This window comes from Bombina bombina, chromosome 1 (assembly GCF_027579735.1).
Source record: "Bombina bombina isolate aBomBom1 chromosome 1, aBomBom1.pri, whole genome shotgun sequence".
Taxonomy (NCBI): Eukaryota; Metazoa; Chordata; class Amphibia; order Anura; family Bombinatoridae; genus Bombina; species Bombina bombina.
The window spans coordinates 1,380,097,918-1,380,121,124 of NC_069499.1; the positions used below are offsets into that span (position 1 = coordinate 1,380,097,918).

The following is a 23,207-nucleotide window of genomic DNA, read 5'->3' on the forward strand; positions in this document are numbered from 1 at the left end:
CGCATTTAGCGAGGTCTTGCGGACCTGATCCGCAGTGTCGGATCAGGTCCGCAAGACCTTTGATAAATTGGGCCCTAAGTGTGCATAGTGTGTAACCTGTGAGTGTTCTAGGTGCATCATGTGTAAGAATGTGCGTGTGAGTGACCTGTGCATGTGCAAATAATGTAGCCTGAATAGTGTGTGTGTGCCATGTAGTATGTCATTTGCGTGTTTGCATCACAGATTACAGACTGACATCTATTTTAAGAAATTTTGATGCATTGATGAACCTCTGTTGATTTGCCCCCCAGCAATGTATGGGGGGTGCTACAGCTATCTAAATGTATTTCAAAAGCATTTAAATTTTGGCTTCAAATTTTAAAAACTTTATAAAAAGTAATGTGCAAGCTGTTCAGTGCATAACTTATCCATGTTTATTTGTCATTGTTGCTATGGCAACAGGAAATGGAACTCCTCACCGTCGTTGTGTGATGTTAGAAATGATAGTATAAGTTTCTTCATTACTGTACAAACACGCCAGCCACTAATGTAATACAAATTATAGAATGGGCCACTGTTACCACTGGGAGCTGAACACGCCATAGAACATGCTGTGTGTCGGGTCTTCTGGGTGCAGCAAAGCCACGTGGTGCATGACATTGAATGGGAAATAATCAGGGTTGGAGCAGAGGAGCTGGGCTTTCAGGAATGTGGTCCATTTCTTCTGCAGGACCTTCTCTCCTCCAATATCATTCTGTGGAAAACCAATAAATATGCTTTGAGCTACACAATGTGCTACACACTTAGTAAATAGCGTAAAACCTGCTACTCAACAAATGAACTTTACATATTTCCATTTACTGTATTCAGAACTTTACAAAATGTAACAAATCAGTTTTTAATGCCTGTACAACCATAAGGAAACTATAACGGTCTCTTAAACATTTACATTTCTGTACACAAATTTCAAACCCAATGTCCTCTCCACTTGCCAAGTTTTCCAAATATCTTTAGTTTCTTATCTACATTCTCAAATGTTTCCAAACCTCACAGATGTTTTCTTTCTGTGTTCAGATATTACCAGAGCGTTGGGAAGGCCAAGCATGTTGTGAAATGCATCAGATGATGCCCAGTAATGTTACACAAGCATGGATGAATCTGTTCTAGCACATGACTGTAATGCACACAGCACTGCCGACACTAAACTATGAGTAACCATGAGGCTCATTAAACAAGACACTGATTTCTTACTGCACTGAAATGCTGAGGTTAAACAAAGTGATTGCTTAAAGGGGCACGATACTTTAAGATTTGTTTTCCCCTTAATGTGTTCCAAATGACTTGCTATAGCTACTGCAGAGTATTAAATATATGGGAACTAGCACCTTCAAGTTTATTTTTATAGCTGGTTTTCATAATTAAAACTATCAGCTGTTCTTCTCAAGGACATTCCCATAAAAATGGGATAAGCCTGCTAATGTTATTTATGCAAAATTTATGATAAAAGACTTTTTTTTTTTGTGTGGATTAATTTTTTTTCTGCGGAAATAGCTGTTTTTATTTTATCCCTCTTCTGTGGACTTCCACATCTTGGGTATTTCTATTCCATACGTCACTAGCTCATGGACTCTTGCCAATTACATGAAAGAAAACATAATTTATGTAAGAACTTACCTGATAAATTCATTTCTTTCATATTGGTAAGAGTCCATGAGGCCCACCCTTTCTATGGTGGTTATGATTTTTCTATAACAGCACAATTATATTTCCAGTTCCTCTTTTTGTATGCTTTTTTACTTTATTTTATCACCCCACTACTTGGCTATTCGTTAAACTGAGTTGTGGGTGTGATGAGAGGTGTATTTATAAGCATTTTGAGGCTTGGGAAACTTTGCCCCTCCTGGTAGGATTGTATATCCCATACGTCACTAGATCATGGACTCTTGCCAATATGAAAGAAACAAATTTATCAGGTAAGTTCTTACATAAATTATGTTTTTCTGTTGTTTTTTTCTAAGCATTGGTCTCACAGTATACAATTAGGAGGAATTTGTGTAAATATAGAGAGATAAGAAAAGATTACTTCTGGCGGTGTTAGCGTGTGTGCACTAAATAGCGCTCCACTTGTAAGCTAGCCCTACATAGGCTCAAAATATAGGATTGTGCTACTACACCTAGAGATGGACTTTGACTCACATACCTTGCAGACACGGGCAACCCGAGACACTTTCAATTTCTCAAAGAAGTCAGACTCTCTTGCAGTTTCCTCAAAGAAGAAATAGACCTTTCTATCCGCAGGGGGACCCTGAGTGTCGTAAGAACCCACGAATGAAGCATCCGCTGGAAACCAATGAAGAGAAAATTAGTTTAATTATAACCCACTACTACCATTTTAGATGTCATGCGATTCTACCAATCAATTTACTGCCTTCATAAAAGAGGATCTCTTTTTATTCCATCTTTATTAAAACAAATACAATAACACAATTAACAAAATGTTAACAAAGGAAAAACAAATATCAAAAACTAATGCTAGTTTGTTATGTATAGTTGAGCACAGAACTCATGATTTTTAATGTGGTTAACAGATAATGTGAGATTGCTACTAACAATGCAGCCAGCCCAGGGATGCGTCCGTCTTCAGACCGGGTCGGCTGCCCAAATTGCGCACAATAATGGGTTCATTTCCTTGGAAGTTATACATAGTCCCAGTGTACAGCTCCCCATCTGTAAAGATAAAGAGACAGTCTGACCGTTGGCACATAATATATGTACAATATAAAGCTGTGTTTCAAACCTCATCACCGTTTCTATATTATTGTCAGCTTATAAGGAACTGGAAGTGGTGTGTTAAGTTTATTTCAGTCCATGCTGTTTATTTTCAAAAAGTGATTAAAGAGAAAGGAGCCTATCTATCAAGCGCCGTATGGAGCTTGATGCCCCGTGTTTCTGGCGAGCCTGCAGACTCGCCAGAAACAGCAGTTATGAAGCAGCAGTCACAAAGACTGCTGCTCCATAACCCTGTCCGTCTGCTCTGAGCAGGTGGACAGACATCGCCGCAATTCAACCCAATCGAGTACGATCGGGTTGATTGACACCACCTGCTGGTGGCCCATTGGCCGCGAGCCTGCAGGGGGCGGCGTTGCACCAGCAGCTCTTGTGAGCTGCTGGTGCAATGCTGAATACGGCGAGCGTATTGCTCGCCGTATTCAGCGAGGTCTGGCGGACCTGATCCGCACTGTCGGATCAAGTCCGCCAGACTTTCCTAAATAGGGGCCAAAGTGTACTGTAAAATGTCCTCCCCTTTAATTTGTTCCCAGTGATCCATTTTACCTGCTGGAGTGTATTAAATTGTTTACAAATAAGCCCATTTACCTTTATTTTGGTATCTGAAATAAATTAATTTTCCTGTGGTAGCCGAACCTATACTTAAAATACCAATACTTAAAAGGACATGAAACCCAACATTTTTCTTTCATGTTTCAGACAGAGCATGCAATTTTAACCAACTTTCTAATTTACTTCTATTTAAAAAGGTAATAATAATCTTCATTTTCTTGGTATCTTTTGTTCAAAAACAGGGACATAATCTCAGGAGTGTGCACATGTCTGGAGAGCTATATGGCAGGAGCATATATAAGGGCTTAATTATCTAAACCTCTCTGCTCTGGCGAGATGATCTAATACGTCTCATCAGTACCGCTAGGTCCCTCAAAGACTTTTTAAAAGGCTATTTTGTTCTTGAGAGTTGTTTATCTCTCTATTCTAGATGTGGAGAGACATTTACATTGCAGAATAATGCTCAAAAAACCTACAAAAGATTTGGTGAGTTTTCTCTCCATGACGGCGAGTTTTTGATCATCAGGCCCAAAGGTTTGGGCTTTGGTATACAGACAGAGATAAGGAAACATTTGTGTGTATAGAAATAGATACAATAGGGGTTCGGATTTCCATGCAAGCTCAGCTCATTTTAGTGGGGTTTGGATTCAAAGAATGAAACCAGCTATTTCATATACAAACATGAACCTAAATGAGCAATTTATCATACATTTTATACTCTGCTGCTGGTATAACAAATCATTGGCAACACCTTAAAGTGAAAGTCAATCCTAGTGTTTTTGAAATGCTAGGATTGACTATTGAAACAAATAAAGGGGAATTTCATTCATGAAGTATAGGATAATTCATGCAGAAAGCTCCTTTATTTGTATCAACCAATCGCCTTTCTGAGCTGCTAACGAATCCCACAGCCAAAAAATGTTTTGCCAAGAGGGGATGTTTTCACCTCTCAGCAAATAGCCGTCTGGTAAATCTGGCTCCCAAGGGTGCCAAGCCAGATTTACCGCACGGCTATTGGCTAAGAGGTGAAAACGTCACCTCTCAAGCAAAACAGCGATCTGCCGTGGGTTTCCTTAGCAGCTCAGATCGGCAATCGATTGAAACAAATAAAGGAGCTCTGTACATGAAGTATCTTATACTTCATGAATCAAAGTCCCCTTTATCTGTTTCAATAGTCAATCCTAGCATCTTAAAAACACTAGGATTGACTTTTACTTTAAGGAAAAAAACATAAATTATGCTTACCTGATAATTTAATTTCCTTCTGTATAAGAAGAGTCCACGGCATCATCCTTACTGTTGGGAAATACTGAACCTGGCCACCAGGAGGAGGCAAATACACCCCAGCCAAAGGTTTAAATACTCCCCCTACTTCCCTCATATCCCAGTGATTCTGCCAAGGGAACAAGGAACAGCAGGAGAAATATCGGGGTATAAATTGTGCCAGAAGAGAAAACCTAATTTTGGTCCGCCCATCAAAGTATACGTGCGGGAGCCGTGGACTCTCCTCATACAGAAGGAAATTAAATTATCAGGTAAGCATAATTTATGTTTTCCTTCTTAATATGGCATCATTCCTTACTGTTGGGAAAACTATACCCATGCTCTAGAGGACACTGAATGATAACGGGAGGGGTAAAAGAGAGACGGACCCTAATCTAAGGGAACCAGAGCCTGCAAAACCTTTCTCCAAAAAGCTGATTTGGTCGAAGCAAAAACGTCAAACTTGTAAAATTTTGAAAAAGTATGTAAGGAGGACCAGGTAGCCTGCTTACAAATCTGATCCATAGAGGCTTTGTTCTTAAAGGCCCAAGAGGAAGCCACCGCTCAAGTGGAATGAGCCATAATCCTTTGAGGAGGTCTAAGCCCGGCTGACTCATAAAATAAGCGTAACACTCCTCAACCAAAAAGATAAGGAAGTCTAAGAAGCCTTCTGACCCTTACGCTTCCCAGAGTAGATAACAAACAAGGAAGAAGTTTGTCTAAAATCCTTAGTAGCTTGAAGATAAAACTTCAAAGCTTGAACCACATCCAGATTATGAAGTAAACGTTCCTTCGAAGAAGAAGGATTAGGACACAAGGAAGGAACGAGAATCTCCTGATTGATGTTGTGGTCAGACACAAGGTACGTAGGACAGCCTTATCGGTGTTGAACACCAGATAAGGAGGCTCACATTGCAAGGCAGTAATTTCAGAAACTCTGCGTGCTGACGCAAAAGCCAACAGAAAAAGAACCTTCCAGGACAACAATTTGATGTCAACCGAATGCATAGGCTCAAACGGAGCCCGTTGCAAAACCTTAAAGTGAATGTCAATTTTGATGCTAAAGTGAGCGGTTTACAGGGGCACTTTAATTCATCAAAATTTACATTTCAAAATTTACATTTCACTCCTGTTGAGAAAAAAAAACTTACCTTTTAATCTTCACAGCAGCTCCAGCTTCCTCCGCCCGTCGCAAAGCCTCTTCCTGGGTCTAAAATGAGGAATGGAGGATGACTTATCCATCATTTCTGACATCAGAAATGGCTTGCAACGATCGGAGGAAGCTGGAGCTGCTGTGAAGATTAAAAGGTAAGTTTTTTTTCTCAACAGGAGTGAAAAGTAAATTTTGATGAATTAAAGTGTCCCTGTTTTTAATCAAATTTTTAAAAACCGGGCACTTTAGCATCAAAATTGACATTCACTTTAAGAACAAAATTCAAACTCCAAGGTGGAGCATTAGATCTAAACACAGGTCTGATCCTGATCAGAGCCTTAAGGAAAGATTGCACGTCAGGGAGCTCTGCGAGCCTCTTGTGCAGCAAAGCAGATAGAGCCAAATTCTGTCCCCTCAGGGAACTGGCAGAAAGGCCCTTCTCCAGACCCTCCTGGAGAAAAGAAAGTATCCTGGCAGCCTTAAACTTATACCAGGCTAAACCACATTCTTCACACCAGAATAAGTAAGCTCTCCACACCTTATGATAGATGCAACGAGTAATAGGCTTACGAGCCTGAATGAGACAAAACAAAGCGAAGTGATCCCAGATTTTGCTGGAAAAGGCAAACATTGTATTTACTCCCAGCTGACCTTGTTATCTATATTGTAGAAAGAGGTAACTGGCTGGGAGTATGCTTAGAGCATATTACAACATTGAAATCAAGGAAAAAACCCTATTACGAGAATTTTTTTTTTACACGAAATATGCTATATATCCCTTCCCCATCCTTCCCACAATATGCCCCAAATGTTACAACAAATGTTACAACAACAGATAAAAATATCAATTAGTAAATAGTCTGAAATTAACAGAGTCCAGATAAAATAAACACGAAGTCCCTGACGCGGTTGCATTTCACTTGTACACATCCTCAGAGGGGTCTGAATGAGAGTATCAATAACCCTCTCAGAGAAACCTCTCTTGGCTAGGACTAAGCGTTTAATCTCCACGCAGTCAGCCTCAGAGAATCTAGATTTTGATGAACAAAAGGACCCTGTTCCAGCAGATCCCTGCGACAAGGTAACTTCCACGGAGGAGATGAGGACATCCCCACCAGGTCCGCGAACCACATCCTTCACTGATACCTGTTCCTGCTTGATGTGGGCCACTACACAAGGAAGAAGTGGTAACTGCAGGAAAATGTAAATCAGATTGAACCTCCAAGGCACTGCTAATGCATCTTTTAGCTTTGCTTGAGGATCCCTGGACCACGACGAATATCTGGGTAGCTTGGAATTGAGCCGAGACGCCATGAGATCTATCTACGGCATCCCCCATTTGTTGCAAATCTCCGCAAACACTTCGTAATGGAGAGACCATTTCCCCGGATTGTCTGATGAGGAAATCCGCTTCCCAGTTGTCCACAGCCGGAATGTGAAGCGCTGACAGCGAGCAGTTGTGGGCCTCTGCCTAATCCAGAATCAGAGATACTTCCCTCATTGCTAGGGAGCTTCTCGTTCCCCCCTGATGGTTGATGTAAGCCACCGAGGTTATGTTGTCTGATTGGAATCTGATAAACTGGGACGCACCTAGGAGAGGCCAAGCCTTCAGAGCATTGAAGATTGCCCAAAGTTCCAGAATGTTGATCGGGAGGAAAGATTCCTCTCGAGTCCACAGGCCCTGTGCGTTCCTGGCACCCCAAAGAGCTCCCCATCCTGATAAAATTGCGTCTGTAGTCACAATCTCCCAGAATGGTCTCAAGAAGGATGTTCCTTGGGACAGGTGATCTGGACAGAGCCAACAGGAGAGCGATTCTCTCGACCGGTTGTCCAGAGAAAACATAATTTATGCTTACCTGATAAATTCCTTTCTTCTGTAGTGTGATCAGTCCACGGGTCATCATTACTTCTGGGATATTACTCCTCCCCAACAGGAAGTGCAAGAGGATTCACCCAGCAGAGCTGCATATAGCTCCTCCCCTCTACGTCACTCCCAGTCATTCGACCAAGGACCAACGAGAAAGGAGAAGCCAAGGGTGAAGTGGTGACTGGAGTATAAATTAAAAAATATTTACCTGCCTAAAAACAGGGCGGGCCGTGGACTGATCACACTACAGAAGAAAGGAATTTATCAGGTAAGCATAAATTATGTTTTCTTCTGTTAAGTGTGATCAGTCCACGGGTCATCATTACTTCTGGGATACCAATACCAAAGCAAAAGTACACGGATGACGGGAGGGATAGGCAGGCTCTTTATACAGAAGGAACCACTGCCTGAAGAACCTTTCTCCCAAAAATAGCCTCCGATGAAGCAAAAGTGTCAAATTTGGAAAATTTGGAAAAAGTATGAAGCGAAGACCAAGTTGCAGCCTTGCAAATCTGTTCAACAGAGGCCTCATTCTTGAAGGCCCAAGTGGAAGCCACAGCTCTAGTAGAATGAGCTGTAATTCTTTCAGGAGGCTGCTGTCCAGCAGTCTCATAGGCTAAACGAATTATGCTACGAAGCCAAAAAGAAAGAGAGGTAGCAGAAGCTTTTTGACCTCTCCTCTGACCAGAGTAAACGACAAACAAAGAAGACGTTTGTCGAAATTCCTTAGTTGCCTGTAAGTAAAATTTTAGCGCACGGACTACATCCAGGTTGTGCAGTAGACGTTCCTTCTTCGAAGAAGGATTTGGGCACAGAGAAGGAACAACAATCTCTTGATTGATATTCCTGTTAGTAACTACCTTAGGTAAGAACCCAGGTTTAGTACGCAGAACTACCTTATCCGAATGAAAAATCAAATAAGGAGAATCACAATGTAAGGCTGATAATTCAGAGACTCTTCGAGCCGAGGAAATAGCCATTAAAAATAGAACTTTCCAAGATAACAACTTTATATCAATGGAATGAAGGGGTTCAAACGGAACGCCCTGTAAAACATTAAGAACAAGGTTTAAACTCCATGGTGGAGCAACAGTTTTAAACACAGGCTTAATCCTGGCCAAAGCCTGACAAAAAGCCTGGACGTCAGGATTTTCTGACAGAAGTTTGTGTAACAGAATGGACAGAGCTGAGATCTGTCCCTTTAATGAACTAGCAGATAAACCCTTTTCTAAACCTTCTTGTAGAAAAGACAATATCCTAGGAATCCTAACCTTACTCCAAGAGTAACCTTTGGATTCACATCAATATAGGTATTTACGCCATATCTTATGGTAAATCTTTCTGGTAACAGGCTTCCTAGCCTGTATTAAGGTATCAATAACTGACTCAGAAAATCCACGTCTTGATAAAATCAAGCGTTCAATTTCCAAGCAGTCAGCTTCAGAGAAGTTAGATTTTGATGTTTGAAAGGACCCTGTATCAGAAGGTCCTGTTTCAGAGGTAGAGACCAAGGTGGACAGGATGACATGTCCACCAGGTCTGCATACCAAGTCCTGCGTGGCCATGCAGGTGCTATTAGAATCACTGATGCTCTCTCCTGTTTGATTCTGGCAATCAATCGAGGAAGCATCGGGAAGGGTGGAAACACGTAAGCCATCCTGAAGTCCCAAGGTGCTGTCAGGGCATCTATCAGGACTGCTCCTGGATCCCTGGATCTGGACCCGTAACGAGGAAGCTTGGCGTTCTGTCGAGACGCCATGAGATCTATCTCTGGTTTGCCCCAACGTCGAAGTATTTGGGCAAAGACCTCCGGATGAAAGTTCCCACTCCCCCGGATGAAAAGTCTGACGACTTAAGAAATCCGCCTCCCAGTTCTCCACTCCCGGGATGTGGATTGCTGACAGGTGGCAAGAGTGAGACTCTGCCCAGCGAATTATCTTTGATACTTCCATCATAGCTAGGGAGCTTCTTGTCCCTCCCTGATGGTTGATGTAAGCTACGGTCGTGATGTTGTCCGACTGAAACCTGATGAACCCCCGAGTTGTCAACTGGGGCCAAGCCAGGAGTGCATTGAGAACTGCTATCAATTCCAGAATGTTTATTGGCAGGAGACTCTCCTCCTGACTCCATTGTCCCTGAGCCTTCAGAGAATTCCAGACGGCACCCCAACCTAGAAGGCTGGCGTCTGTTGTTACAATTGTCCAGTCTGGTCTGCTGAATGGCATCCCCCTGGACAGATGTGGCCGAGAAAGCCACCATAGAAGAGAATTTCTGGTCTCTTGATCCAGATTCAGAGAAGGGGACAAGTCTGAGTAATCCCCATTCCACTGACTTAGCATGCACAGTTGCAGTGGTCTGAGGTGTAAGCGTGCAAAAGGTACTATGTCCATTGCCGCTACCATTAAGCCGATTACCTCCATGCATTGAGCCACTGACGGGTGTTGAATGGAATGAAGGGTGCGGCAAGCACTTTGAAGTCTTGTTAGCCTGTCCTCTGTCAGGTAAATCTTCATTTCTACAGAATCTATAAGAGTCCCCAGGAAGGGAACTCTTGTGAGTGGAACGAGTGAACTTTTCTTTTCGTTCACCTTCCATCCATGTGACCTTAGAAATGCCGAGTACTAACTCTGTATGAAACTTGGCAGTTTGAAAGCTTGAAGCTTGTATCAGAATGTCGTCTAGGTATGGAGCTACCGAGATTCCCCGCGGTCTTAGTACCGCCAGAAGAGGCACCCAGAACCTTTGTGAAGATTCTTGGAGCTGTAGCCAATCCGAATGGAAGAGCCACAAACTGGTAATGCCTGTCTAGGAAGGCAAACCTTAGGTACCGGTAATGATCTTTGTGAATCGGTATGTGAAGGTAAGCATCTTTTAAATCCACAGTGGTCATGTACTGACCCTCTTGGATCATAGGTAAAATTGTCCGAATAGTCTCCATCTTGAACGATGGAACTCTTAGGAATTTGTTTAGGATCTTTAAGTCCAGGATTGGTCTGAAAGTTCCCTCTTTTTTGGGAACCACAAACAGATTTGAGTAAAACCCCTGTCCCTGTTCCGACCGTGGAACTGGATGGATTACTCCCATTAACAAGAGCTCTTGTACGCAGCGTAGAAACGCCTCTTTCTTTGTCTGGATTGTTGACAGCCTTGACAGGTGAAATCTCTCTCTTGGAGGAGAGTATTTGAAGTCCAGAAGGTATCCCTGAGATATTATCTCTAGCGCCCAGGGATCCTGGACATCTCTTGCCCATGCCTGGGCGAAGAGAGAAAGTCTGCCCCCCACTAGATCCGATCCCGGATCGGGGGCCCTCAATTCATGCTGTTTTAGGGACAGCAGCAGGTTTCCTGGCCTGCTTGCCCTTGTTCCAGGACTGGTTAGGTTTCCAGCCTTGTCTGTAGCGAGCAACAGCTCCCTCCTGTTTTGGTGCAGAGGAAGTTGATGCTGCTCCTGCTTTGAAATTACGAAAGGAACGAAAATTAGACTGTCTAGCCTTAACTTTGGCTTTGTCCTGAGGCAGGGCATGGCCTTTACCTCCTGTAATGTCAGCGATAATCTCCTTCAACCCGGGCCCGAATAAGGTCTGCCCTTTGAAAGGTATATTAAGCAATTTAGATTTAGAAGTAACATCAGCTGACCAGGATTTTAGCCACAGCGCCCTGCGTGCCTGAATGGCGAATCCTGAATTCTTCGCCGTAAGTTTAGTTAAATGTACTACGGCCTCCGAAATGAATGAATTAGCTAGTTTAAGGACTCTAAGTCTGTCCGTAATGTCGTCCAGAGTAGCTGAACTAATGTTCTCTTCCAGAGACTCAATCCAGAATGCCGCTGCAGCCGTGATCGGCGCAATGCATGCAAGGGGTTGCAATATAAAACCTTGTTGAACAAACATTTTCTTAAGGTAACCCTCTAATTTTTTATCCATTGGATCTGAAAAAGCACAGCTATCCTCCACCGGGATAGTGGTACGCTTAGCTAAAGTAGAAACTGCTCCCTCCACCTTAGGGACCGTTTGCCATAAGTCCCGTGTGGTGGCCTCTATTGGAAACATTTTTCTAAATATCGGAGGGGGTGAGAACGGCACACCGGGTCTATCCCACTCCTTAGTAACAATCTCAGTAAGTCTCTTAGGTATAGGAAAAACCTCAGTACTCGCCGGTACCGCAAAATATTTATCCAACCTACACATTTTCTCTGGTATTGCAACTGTGTTACAATCATTCAGAGCCGCTAACACCTCCCCTAGTAATACACGGAGGTTTTCCAGCTTAAATTTAAAATTTGAAATATCTGAATCCAGTCTGTTTGGATCAGAACCGTCACCCACAGAATGAAGTTCTCCGTCCTCATGTTCTGCCACCTGTGACGCAGTGTCTGACATGGCCCTAATATTATCAGCGCACTCTGTTCTCACCCCAGAGTGATCACGCTTACCTCTTAGTTCTGGTAATTTAGCCAAAACTTCAGTCATAACAGTAGCCATATCCTGTAATGTGATTTGTAATGGCCGCCCAGATGTACTCGGCGCTACAATATCACGCACCTCCCGAGCGGGAGATGCAGGTACTGACACGTGAGGCGAGTTAGTCGGCATAACTCTCCCCTCGTTGTTTGGTGAAATTTGTTCAATTTGTACAGATTGACTTTTATTTAAAGTAGCATCAATACAGTTAGTACATAAATTTCTATTGGGCTCCACTTTGGCATTGCAACAAATGACACAGGTATCTTCCTCTGAATCAGACATGTTTAACACACTAGCAAATAAACTTGCAACTTGGAATACAATTCTATTAGAATATTATTAAAAACGTACTATGCCTTTAAGAAGCACAGAAGATCTATGACAGTTGAAAATTAATAAATTGAAACAGTTATAGCCTCAATCCTTGTAAACAACACAACTTTAGCAAAGGTTTAATCCCATTAGCAAAGATAACTAATTCTGAAAACAGGAAAAAATAAACGTTTTTTTATCTCAGTCAACTATAATTCTCACAGCTCTGCTGAGAGAAATTACCTCCCTCAAAATAAGTTTTGAAGACCCCTGAGTTCTGTAGAGATGAACCGGATCGTGCAGGAAATACAATGAGCTGCTGACTGAAATTTCTGATGCGTAGCAAAAGCGCCAAAAAAACGGCCCCTCCCCCTCACACACAGCAGTGAGAGAGAACAGAAACTGTCAGAAAAAAGATTAAGCAACTGCCAAGTGGAAAAATAGTGCCCAAACATTTATTCACTCAGTACCTCAGCAAAAACGATTTTACATTCCAGCAAAAACGTTAAACATAATATCTTAGGCCTAGATTTGGAGTTTGGCGGTAGATGGGCTGTTAACGCTCCGCGGGCTTTTTTCTGGCCGCACCATAAATTTAACTCTGGTATCGAGAGTTCAAACAAATGCTGCGTTAGGCTCCAAAAAAGGAGCGTAGAGCATTTTTACCGCAAATGCAACTCTCGATACCAGAGTTGCTTACGGACGCGGCCGGCCTCAAAAACGTGCTCGTGCACGATTCCCCCATAGGAAACAATGGGGCTGTTTGAGCTGAAAAAAAACCTAACACCTGCAAAAAAGCAGCGTTCAGCTCCTAACGCAGCCCCATTGTTTCCTATGGGGAAACACTTCCTACGTCTGCACCTAACACTCTAACATGTACCCCGAGTCTAAACACCCCTAGCCTTACACTTATTAACCCCTAATCTGCCGCCCCCGCTATCGCTGACCCCTGCATATTTTTTTAAACCCCTAATCTGCCGCTCCGTAAACCGCCGCCACCTACGTTATCCCTATGTACCCCTAATCTGCTGCCCTAACATCGCCGACCCCTATATTATATTTATTAACCCCTAATCTGCCCCCCTCAACGTCGCCGACACCTGCCTACACTTATTAAACCCTAATCTGCCGAGCGGACATGAGCGCTACTATAATAAAGTTATTAACCCCTAATCCGCCTCACTAACCCTATAATAAATAGTATTAACCCCTAATCTGCCCTCCCTAACATCACCGACACCTAACTTCAATTATTAACCCCTAATCTTCCGATCGGAGCTCACCGCTATTCTAATAAATGGATTAACCCCTAAAGCTAAGTCTAACCCTAACACTAACACCCCCCTAAGTTAAATATAATATTTATCTAACGAAATAAATTAACTCTTATTAAATAACTTATTTCTATTTAAAGCTAAATACTTACCTGTAAAATAAACCCTAATATAGCTACAATATAAATTATATTATAGCTATTTTAGGATTAATATTTATTTTACAGGCAACTTTGTAATTATTTTAACCAGGTACAATAGCTATTAAATAGTTAAGAACTATTTAATAGTTACCTAGTTAAAATAATAACAAATTTACCTGTAAAATAAATCCTAACCTAAGTTATAATTAAACCTAACACTACCCTATCAATAAAATAATTAAATAAACTACCTACAATTACCTACAATTAACCTAACACTACACTATCAATAAATTAATTAAACACAATTCCTACAAATAAATACAATTAAATAAACTAGCTAAAGTACAAAAAATAAAAAAGAACTAAGTTACAGAAAATAAAAAAATATTTACAAACATAAGAAAAATATTACAACAATTTTAAACTAATTACACCTACTCTAAGCCCCCTAATAAAATAACAAAGCCCCCCAAAATAAAAAATTCCCTACCCTATTCTAAATTAAAAAAGTTACAAGCTCTTTTACCTTACCAGCCCTGAACAGGGCCCTTTGCGGGGCATGCCCCAAGAAGTTCAGCTCTTTTGCCTGTAAAAAAAAACATACAATACCCCCCCCCCCAACATTACAACCCACCACCCACATACCCCTAATCTAACCCAAACCCCCCTTAAATAAACCTAACACTAAGCCCCTGAAGATCTTCCTACCTTGTCTTCACCATCCAGGTATCACCGATCAGTCCTGGCTCCAACATCTTCATCCAACCCAAGCGGGGGTTGGCGATCCATAATCCGGTCCAGAAGAGGCTCCAAAGTCTTCCTCCTATCCGGCAAGAAGAGGACATCCGGACCGGCAAACATCTTCTCCAAGCGGCATCTTCGATCTTCTTCCATCCGGAGCGAAGCGGCAGGATCCTGAAGACATCCAGCGCGGAACATCCATCGGGACCAACGACTGAACGACGAATGACTGTTCCTTTAAGGGACGTCATCCAAGATGGCGTCCCTCGAATTCCGATTGGCTGATAGGATTCTATCAGCCAATCGGAATTAAGGTAGGAATTTTCTGATTGGCTGATGGAATCAGCCAATCAGAATCTAGTTCAATCCGATTGGCCAATCCAATCAGCCAATCAGATTGAGCTCGCATTCTATTGGCTGATCGGAACAGCCAATAGAATGCGAGCTCAATCTGATTGGCTGATTGGATCAGCCAATCGGATTGAACTTGATTCTGATTGGCTGATTCCATCAGCCAATCAGAAAATTCCTACCTTAATTCCGATTGGCTGATAGAATCCTCTCAGCCAATCGGAATTCGAGGGACGCCATCTTGGATGACGTCCCTTAAAGGAACAGTCATTCGTCGTTCAGTCGTCGGTCCGGATGGATGTTCCGCGCTGGATGTCTTCAGGATCCTGCCGCTTCGCTCCGGATGGAAGAAGATCGAAGATGCCGCTTGGAGAAGATGTTTGCCGGTCCGGATGTCCTCTTCTTGCCGGATAGGAGGAAGACTTTGGAGCCTCTTCTGGACCGGATTATGGATCGCCAACCCCCGCTTGGGTTGGATGAAGATGTTGGAGCTAGGACGGATCGGTGAACCTGGTATGGTGAAGACAAGGTAGGGAGATCTTCAGGGGCTTAGTGTTAGGTTTCTTTAAGGGGGTTTGGGTTAGATTAGGGGTATGTGGGTGGTGGGTTGTAATGTTGGGGGGGGGGTATTGTATGTTTTTTTTTACAGGCAAAAGAGCTGAACTTCTTGGGGCATGCCCCGCAAAGGGCCCTGTTCAGGGCTGGTAAGGTAAAAGAGCTTGTAACTTTTTTAATTTAGAATAGGGTAGGGAATTTTTTATTTTGGGGGGCTTTGTTATTTTATTAGGGGGCTTAGAGTAGGTGTAATTAGTTTAAAATTGTTGTAATATTTTTCTTATGTTTGTAAATATTTTTTTATTTTCTGTAACTTAGTTCTTTTTTATTTTTTGTACTTTAGCTAGTTTATTTAATTGTATTTATTTGTAGGAATTGTGTTTAATTAATTTATTGATAGTGTAGTGTTAGGTTAATTGTAGGTAATTGTAGGTAGTTTATTTAATTATTTTATTGATAGGGTAGTGTTAGGTTTAATTATAACTTAGGTTAGGATTTATTTTACAGGTAATTTTGTAATTATTTTAACTATTTTAGCTATTAAATAGTTCTTAACTATTTAATAGCTATTGTACCTGGTTAAAATAATTACAAAGTTGCCTGTAAAATAAATATTAATCCTAAAATAGCTATAATATAATTATAATTTATATTGTAGCTATATTAGGATTTATTTTACAGGTAAGTATTTAGCTTTAAATAGGAATAATTTATTTAATAAGAGTTAATTTATTTCGTTAGATTTAAATTATATTTAACTTAGGGGGGTGTTAGTGTTAGGGTTAGACTTAGCTTTAGGGGTTAATACATTTATTAGAATAGCGGTGAGCTCCGGTCGTCAGATTAGGGGTTAATAATTGAAGTTAGGTGTCGGCGATGTTAGGGAGGGCAGATTAGGGGTTAATACTATTTATGATAGGGTTAGTGAGGCGGATTAGGGGTTAATACATTTATTATAGTAGCGCTCAGGTCCGCTCGGCAGATTAGGGGTTAATAAGTGTAGGCAGGTGTCGGCGACGTTGAGGGGGGCAGATTAGGGGTTAATAAATATAATATAGGGGTCGGCGATGTTAGGGGCAGCAGATTAGGGGTACATAGGGATAACGTAGGTGGCGGCGATTTGCGGTCGGAAGATTAGGGGTTAATTATTTTAAGTAGCTGGCGGCGACGTTGTGGGGGGCAAGTTAGGGGTTAATAAATGTAATACAGGGGTCGGCGGGGTTAGGGGCAGCAGATTAGGGGTACATAAATATAACGTAGGTGGCGGTCGGCAGATTAGGGGTTAAAAATTTAAATCGAGTGGCGGCGATGTGGGGGGACCTCGGTTTAGGGGTACATAGGTAGTTTATGGGTGTTAGTGTACTTTAGGGTACAGTAGTTAAGAGCTTTATGAACCGGCGTTAGCCAGAAAGCTCTTAACTCCTGCTATTTTCAGGCGGCTGGAATCTTGTCGTTAGAGCTCTAACGCTCACTTCAGAAACGACTCTAAATACCGGCGTTAGGAAGATCCCATTGAAAAGATAGGATACGCAAATGGCGTAGGGGGATCTGCGGTATGGAAAAGTTGCGGCTGAAAAGTGAGCGTTAGACCCTTTAATCACTGACTCCAAATACCAGCGGGCGGCCAAAACCAGCGTTAGGAGCCTCTAACGCTGGTTTTGACGGCTACCGCCGAACTCCAAATCTAGGCCTTAGTTATTAAACAGCTTTATGTACTTCTTACAGTGTAATTCTAGTGAAGTACCATTCCCCAGAATACTGAAGTGTAAAGTATACATACATGACATTATATCGGTATGGCAGGATTTTCTCATCAATTCCATTGTCAGAAAATAAAAGCTGCTACATACCTCTATGCAGATTCATCTGCCCGCTGTCCCCTGATCTGAAGTTTACCTCTCCTCAGATGGCCGAGAAACAGCAATATGATCTTAACTACTCCGGCTAAAATCATAGCAAAACTCTGGTAGATTCTTCTTCAAACTCTGCCAGAGAGGTAATAACACACTCCGGTGCTATTTTAAAATAACAAACTTTTGATTGAAGATATAAAACTAAGTATAATCACCATAGTCCTCTCACACATCCTATCTAGTCGTTGGGTGCAAGAGAATGACTGGGAGTGACGTAGAGGGGAGGAGCTATATGCAGCTCTGCTGGGTGAATCCTCTTGCACTTCCTGTTGGGGAGGAGTAATATCCCAGAAGTAATGATGACCCGTGGACTGATCACACTTAACAGAAGAAATCTGTTGAGACAGATCCAAATGATCGTCGTTCCACTGTCTCAGCAAGCCCAGCTGTAGTGGAAGACAGATTTGATAGGAGGAATCTGCCCCTGGGTGGTTGAGATTCGAAACCTATCTTGTATCCCTGAGCAATGACCTCCAGGACCCACGGGTCCTGCACGTCACCAAACCAAGTGTCTGAAAAGAGCATCAGTCTGCCCACTACGTGATCCAGAACCAGATCGGGGGCCACCCCTTCATGCCGATTTATTCCAGGACTGAGCTGGCTTCCAAGTACTCTTGGATTGCTCGGGCTTTGCAGAGGGCTGCTGACGTTAGGATTTATCAGAATGAAAATTAGGACCTTGTCCCTTAGGCTTGTTCCTCTTATCCTGCGGTAAAAAGGCACCTTTGCCTCCAGTAACCGTTGAGATAATTGAGTCCAGGCCTGTACCAAATAAAATCTTTCCCTTAAAGGGGAGGGAAAGAAGTCTGGTCTTAGAAGTCATGTCCTCAGACCAGGATTTCAGCCAGAGTGCCCTACGGGCTTGAATTGAAAAACCTGAAGCCTTAGCATTCAGGCGAATAATTTGCATATTTGCCTCACAAATAAAAGAATTAGAAACCCTTAAGGCCTTAATTCTGTATTGGATCACGTTGAGGGGACCCTACACCTCAATCAACTCAGATGAGGAGTCACACCAGTAGGTAGCCGCTCCAGCAACCGCAGCAATAGCTGCTGCCGGTTGAAACAAATATCCCGTATGTTGAAACATCTTTCTTAACAGAGTTTCTATCTTCTTATCCATGGGCTCTTTAAACGACGAACTATCCTCAAGCGGGATAGTAGTGCGTTTAGCAAGTGTAGATATAGCACCATCCACCTTGGGGATGGAACTCCACAACTCCAATTGAGAGTCCGGGACTGGGAACAATTTCATTCATTCATTCTTAATAATGTTCGCCATCTTTACAGGAACCGGGAAAGTTTGTGGTACAACCCTGTCCTCGTAGACCTTATCCAATTTAGGAATCAAAGGTTCCTCAGGCAATTTGGGCTATGGAACCACTAACGTAGCCAAAACTTCCCTCAATAGAAAGCGTAAATCTTTAATACTAAATCTAAAGTCTGGTTCCTTAGAGGCTTAGAGGCAACAGATTCCGAACCAGAAAGTGCTCCCTCTGAAGTATCAGAGGCGCCTTCATCATCGGATAATCTTGTAACAGATAAATCCAACAAACTATTTCATGACCCCTGGGAAGGAGAGCAATATTTGACCTTTCGCTTGAGCTTAGCAGGGCAAAGTAACGCACTAAAGGCCGCAGACACCGCTACGGGAAGCTGCATGTGTAGGAGATGACTGCAGGGTGTGCACCTCACGGGACGGAGACTCCTCAGAGGTGGATGGCTCAGTGGCATCAAACATATTAACCTTCTTTGACATGATTACTTTATCAAGGCATGTGGAACATAGTTGAGCAAGTGAGTATACCGAGGCCTCCTCACAATATAGACAGGTATTAGACTTAGGTAAAGATGGAGTACCCTCTAACGCATTAGAATCCTCCATAGCTTGCGTTTACAAAGCAGACTATTGATTAATAAGAAAAAACGGCATCTTTATAACCCTAATGGCTGGGGCACTCACCACCTCCTATGACCCAGGCAAAACAGAGAAACCGCTTCTTCTCCGGTAACCAGCACGGTCAGGAAAGAGGAAATAAAGCGTGACCACACCTGGGCACATGGTGCGCAATGCAGGACGGCCCCTGCTATAAGAGCAAAAAAAGTGTGCCAAGCCTTTCAAGAAACTAAAGTAAAAACCTGTACGTTCCAACATCTGCCAGAGCCCAAAAACCATCTCACACATGTTGCAGCATAATCAAATAAGCGTATGTGATAATAACCCCCCTCAGGAGATATTAACCCTTGATTCCATACAGATAAAAGGAGCCACACTGTGACCCTGTCTTCTGGCGTTATCATATGTGTAAAAAATGAAACAATCTTATCGGAATCTATGCCGTGGAACAGAAACACAGCCTCTCAAGTGTGACAGTCTTGTAGCATCGCTCCTGAGATGCACTTGAGTGATGGAAGCAGGCAGTGAAACTCGTCAACATTGATTGCTTAGGAGCTGTTAATACGAGTCTGGATGGGTTTGCAAAAAGACTCTCCCTGCATCTCCAGACTCTAACTTTCGTCAAAGCTCTCACTGATAGGCTGACAAGACTACTTAAAACTCCAGTCCCATTTCGAAGGGTAGATGCCCTTCATAAGGAATCTTCTGACACTTCTCTGCCAACCTCCTGTGGCGAAAGGCAAAGAATGACTGGGATATGAGGGAAGTAGGAGGAGTATTTAAGCCTTTAGCTGGGCTGTCTTTGCCTCCTCCTGGTGGCCAAGTTCAGTATTTTCCAACAGTAAGGAATGATGCCATGGGCTCTCCTCATATTAAAGGGACACTGAACCCAAAATGTTTTCTTTCGTGATTCAGATAGAGCAAGACATTTTAAGCAACTTTCTAATTTACTCCTATTATCAAATTTTCTTCATTCTCTTGGTATCTTTTTTTAAAATGCAAGAATTTGAAAGTTTAGGACTGGCCCATTTTTGGTGAACAACCTGGGTTGTTCTTGCTGATTGGTGGATAAATTGATCCACCAATAAAAAAGTGCTGTCCAGGGTCTGAACCAAAAAAAGCTTTAGATACCTTCTTTTTCAAATAAAGATAGCAAGAGAACGTAGAAAAAATGATAATAGGAGTAAATTAGAAAGTTGCTTAAAATTGCATGCTCTATCTGAATCACAAAAGAAAAATTTTGGGTTCAGTGTCCCTTTAAGAAGGAAACACTGTACTTTTCATTTTGAACATGCATTTTTCAGTTGTGCACATTTTATTTAGAATGGCGACACTTTTTGCACAGATGCTAGCTCTTTAGAATTGTTTTCACACCAAACTCAGGACCAATCAGAAGTTGTATTTCCTGAGCCATAGGAAGAAATAAATAGCATCCTCCTGATAATTCGTCAGGCTGCATGTTAACAAGCACATTGTTGAACGTGTCATCCAGCTGATGGGCTACTGCAATAGCACTTTCCCCAACGCCTTTGAAAATGAGCAGCTTGGGGACCATCAGGTGTGTGATGTCCATTGCTCTTTATGACGCTGACAATACAACTCCTTATTGGATGTGGTGCCTTGTCCTTGCAGAGGGGCTGCCTTTGTGATAAAACTAGTACATTACAAAATAAAATATAAATAAACAAAAAACAGATAATTATATACATTGACCGTGAACTCAAAATGTCTCTATCATTGACATAAAAGAGGAGCATTTAAACACGAGGACCTATCAGACAATAAACATTGGTAGGAAGTATCTATCAGTCAATCAGCATTACATGGAAGAATCTATCTGCCAAGGGAGTACACAACTAATACAACTGTATCACTTTTAATTTAAACATATTGTACATCACATTTTCAGGAAAAATAAAACAATGTCCATATGTTTGCGCTTTCATATGAAATATTAGAGTACAATATCCCTTTAAATGGACACTTACTTGATGCCCCCTGCTCCATAACCGCTGCTCCATAACCTGTCCACATGCTCTGAAGCGGCAGACAGAAATCAACCCGATCGAATACAATTGGGTTGATTGACACCCCCTGCTAGCGGCCAATTGGCCACGAATCTGCAGGGGGCGGCATTGCACCAGCAGTTCACAAGAACTGCTGGTGCAATGATAAATGCAGAGAGCATATGTTGTCAGCATTTATCAATGTGCAGCGGACATGATCTGTTATATCGGATCATGTCCGCTCGCACAGTCATAAATATGCATTATTTCTAATTGATTTCCATTATCAAATTGTGCATAGTTTTTTTATATGCACACTTTCTGAGGCATGAGCTACTACTGAGCATGTGCAAAGGTTCACAATGTATACATAGATATGAGACTGTGATTGGATGATGACTGACACATGATATAGGGGGCTGGCAAATTAAAGTACATTTTGAAATTTGACAGAAAAAATCATTTGAAATTCTGAATAAGTGCTTCTGCATTGTCTTTATTATGTGTTAGTTGATTATGTAATTCTGCTGTATCTACTGGCACTTTAATGTTATAGCATGGACTGAAGGTCATTAAACAATCAAGTTCCGTTAGGCAGCTTTCAACATGTCACTAACCTCTTTCTATAAATGGGTGAAATCAAATAAATCCCATTTTGTTCTGATACCAATAGCATACTATAACAACACTATCTTAGCTCCCACGATAACAGAATTTATGCTTACCTGATAAATTACTTTCTCCAACGGTGTGTCCGGTCCACGGCGTCATCCTTACTTGTGGGAATATCTCTTCCCCAACAGGAAATGGCAAAGAGTCCCAGCAAAGCTGGCCATATAGTCCCTCCTAGGCTCCGCCCACCCCAGTCATTCGACCGACGAACAGGAGGAAAAATATAGGAGAAACCATATGGTACCGTGGTGACTGTAGTTAGAGAAAATAATTCATCAGACCTGATTAAAAAACAAGGGCGGGCCGTGGACCGGACACACCGTTGGAGAAAGTAATTTATCAGGTAAGCATAAATTCTGTTTTCTCCAACATTGGTGTGTCCGGTCCACGGCGTCATCCTTACTTGTGGGAACCAATACCAAAGCTTTAGGACACGGATGAAGGGAGGGAGCAAATCAGGTTACCTAAATGGAAGGCACCACGGCTTGCAAAACCTTTCTCCCAAAAATAGCCTCCGAAGAAGTAAAAGTATCAAATTTGTAAAATTTGGTAAAAGTGTGCAGTGAAGACCAAGTCGCTGCCTTACATATCTGATCAACAGAAGCCTCGTTCTTGAAGGCCCATGTGGAAGCCACAGCCCTAGTGGAGTGAGCTGTGATTCTTTCAGGAGGCTGCCGTCCGACAGTCTCGTAAGCCAATCGGATGATGCTTTTAAGCCAAAAGGAAAGAGAGGTAGAAGTCGCTTTTTGACCTCTCCTTTTACCAGAATAGACGACAAACAGAGAAGATGTTTGTCTGAAATCTTTTGTAGCTTCTAAATAGAATTTTAGAGCACGGACTACGTCCAAATTGTGTAACAAACGTTCCTTCTTTGAAACTGGATTCGGACACAAAGAAGGTACAACTATCTCCTGGTTAATATTTTTGTTAGAAACAACCTTTGGAAGAAAACCAGGCTTAGTACGCAAAACCACCTTATCTGCATGGAACACCAGATAGGGTGGAGCACACTGCAGAGCAGATAACTCTGAAACTCTTCTAGCAGAAGAAATAGCAAACAAAAACAAAACTTTCCAAGATAACAACTTAATATCTATGGAATGTAGAGGTTCAAACGGAACCCCTTGAAGAACTGAAAGAACTAAATTTAAACTCCAGGGAGGAGTCAAAGGTCTGTAAACAGGCTTGATCCTAACCAGAGCCTGAACAAATGCTTGAACATCTGGCATAGCTGCCAATCGTTTGTGTAGTAAGACAGAAAAAGCAGAAATCTGTC

At 42.1% G+C, this 23,207-nt stretch overlaps 1 protein-coding gene across 3 annotated transcripts in view; it reads right to left on the minus strand.

The window, feature by feature from the left end:
• Nucleotides 1-23,207, minus strand: part of SEMA4A (semaphorin 4A) — a 339,742-nt gene that overhangs the window by 109,417 nt on the left and 207,118 nt on the right. For all 3 annotated transcript variants that reach the window (XM_053704470.1, XM_053704471.1, XM_053704469.1), the window contains exons 7-9: nucleotides 2,590-2,706; nucleotides 2,180-2,319; nucleotides 561-733 (exon numbers count right to left, since the gene is read on the minus strand). In XM_053704470.1, the coding sequence (XP_053560445.1) occupies nucleotides 561-733; nucleotides 2,180-2,319; nucleotides 2,590-2,706 (430 nt within the window). The remainder of the gene's footprint in view (nucleotides 1-560; nucleotides 734-2,179; nucleotides 2,320-2,589; nucleotides 2,707-23,207) is intronic.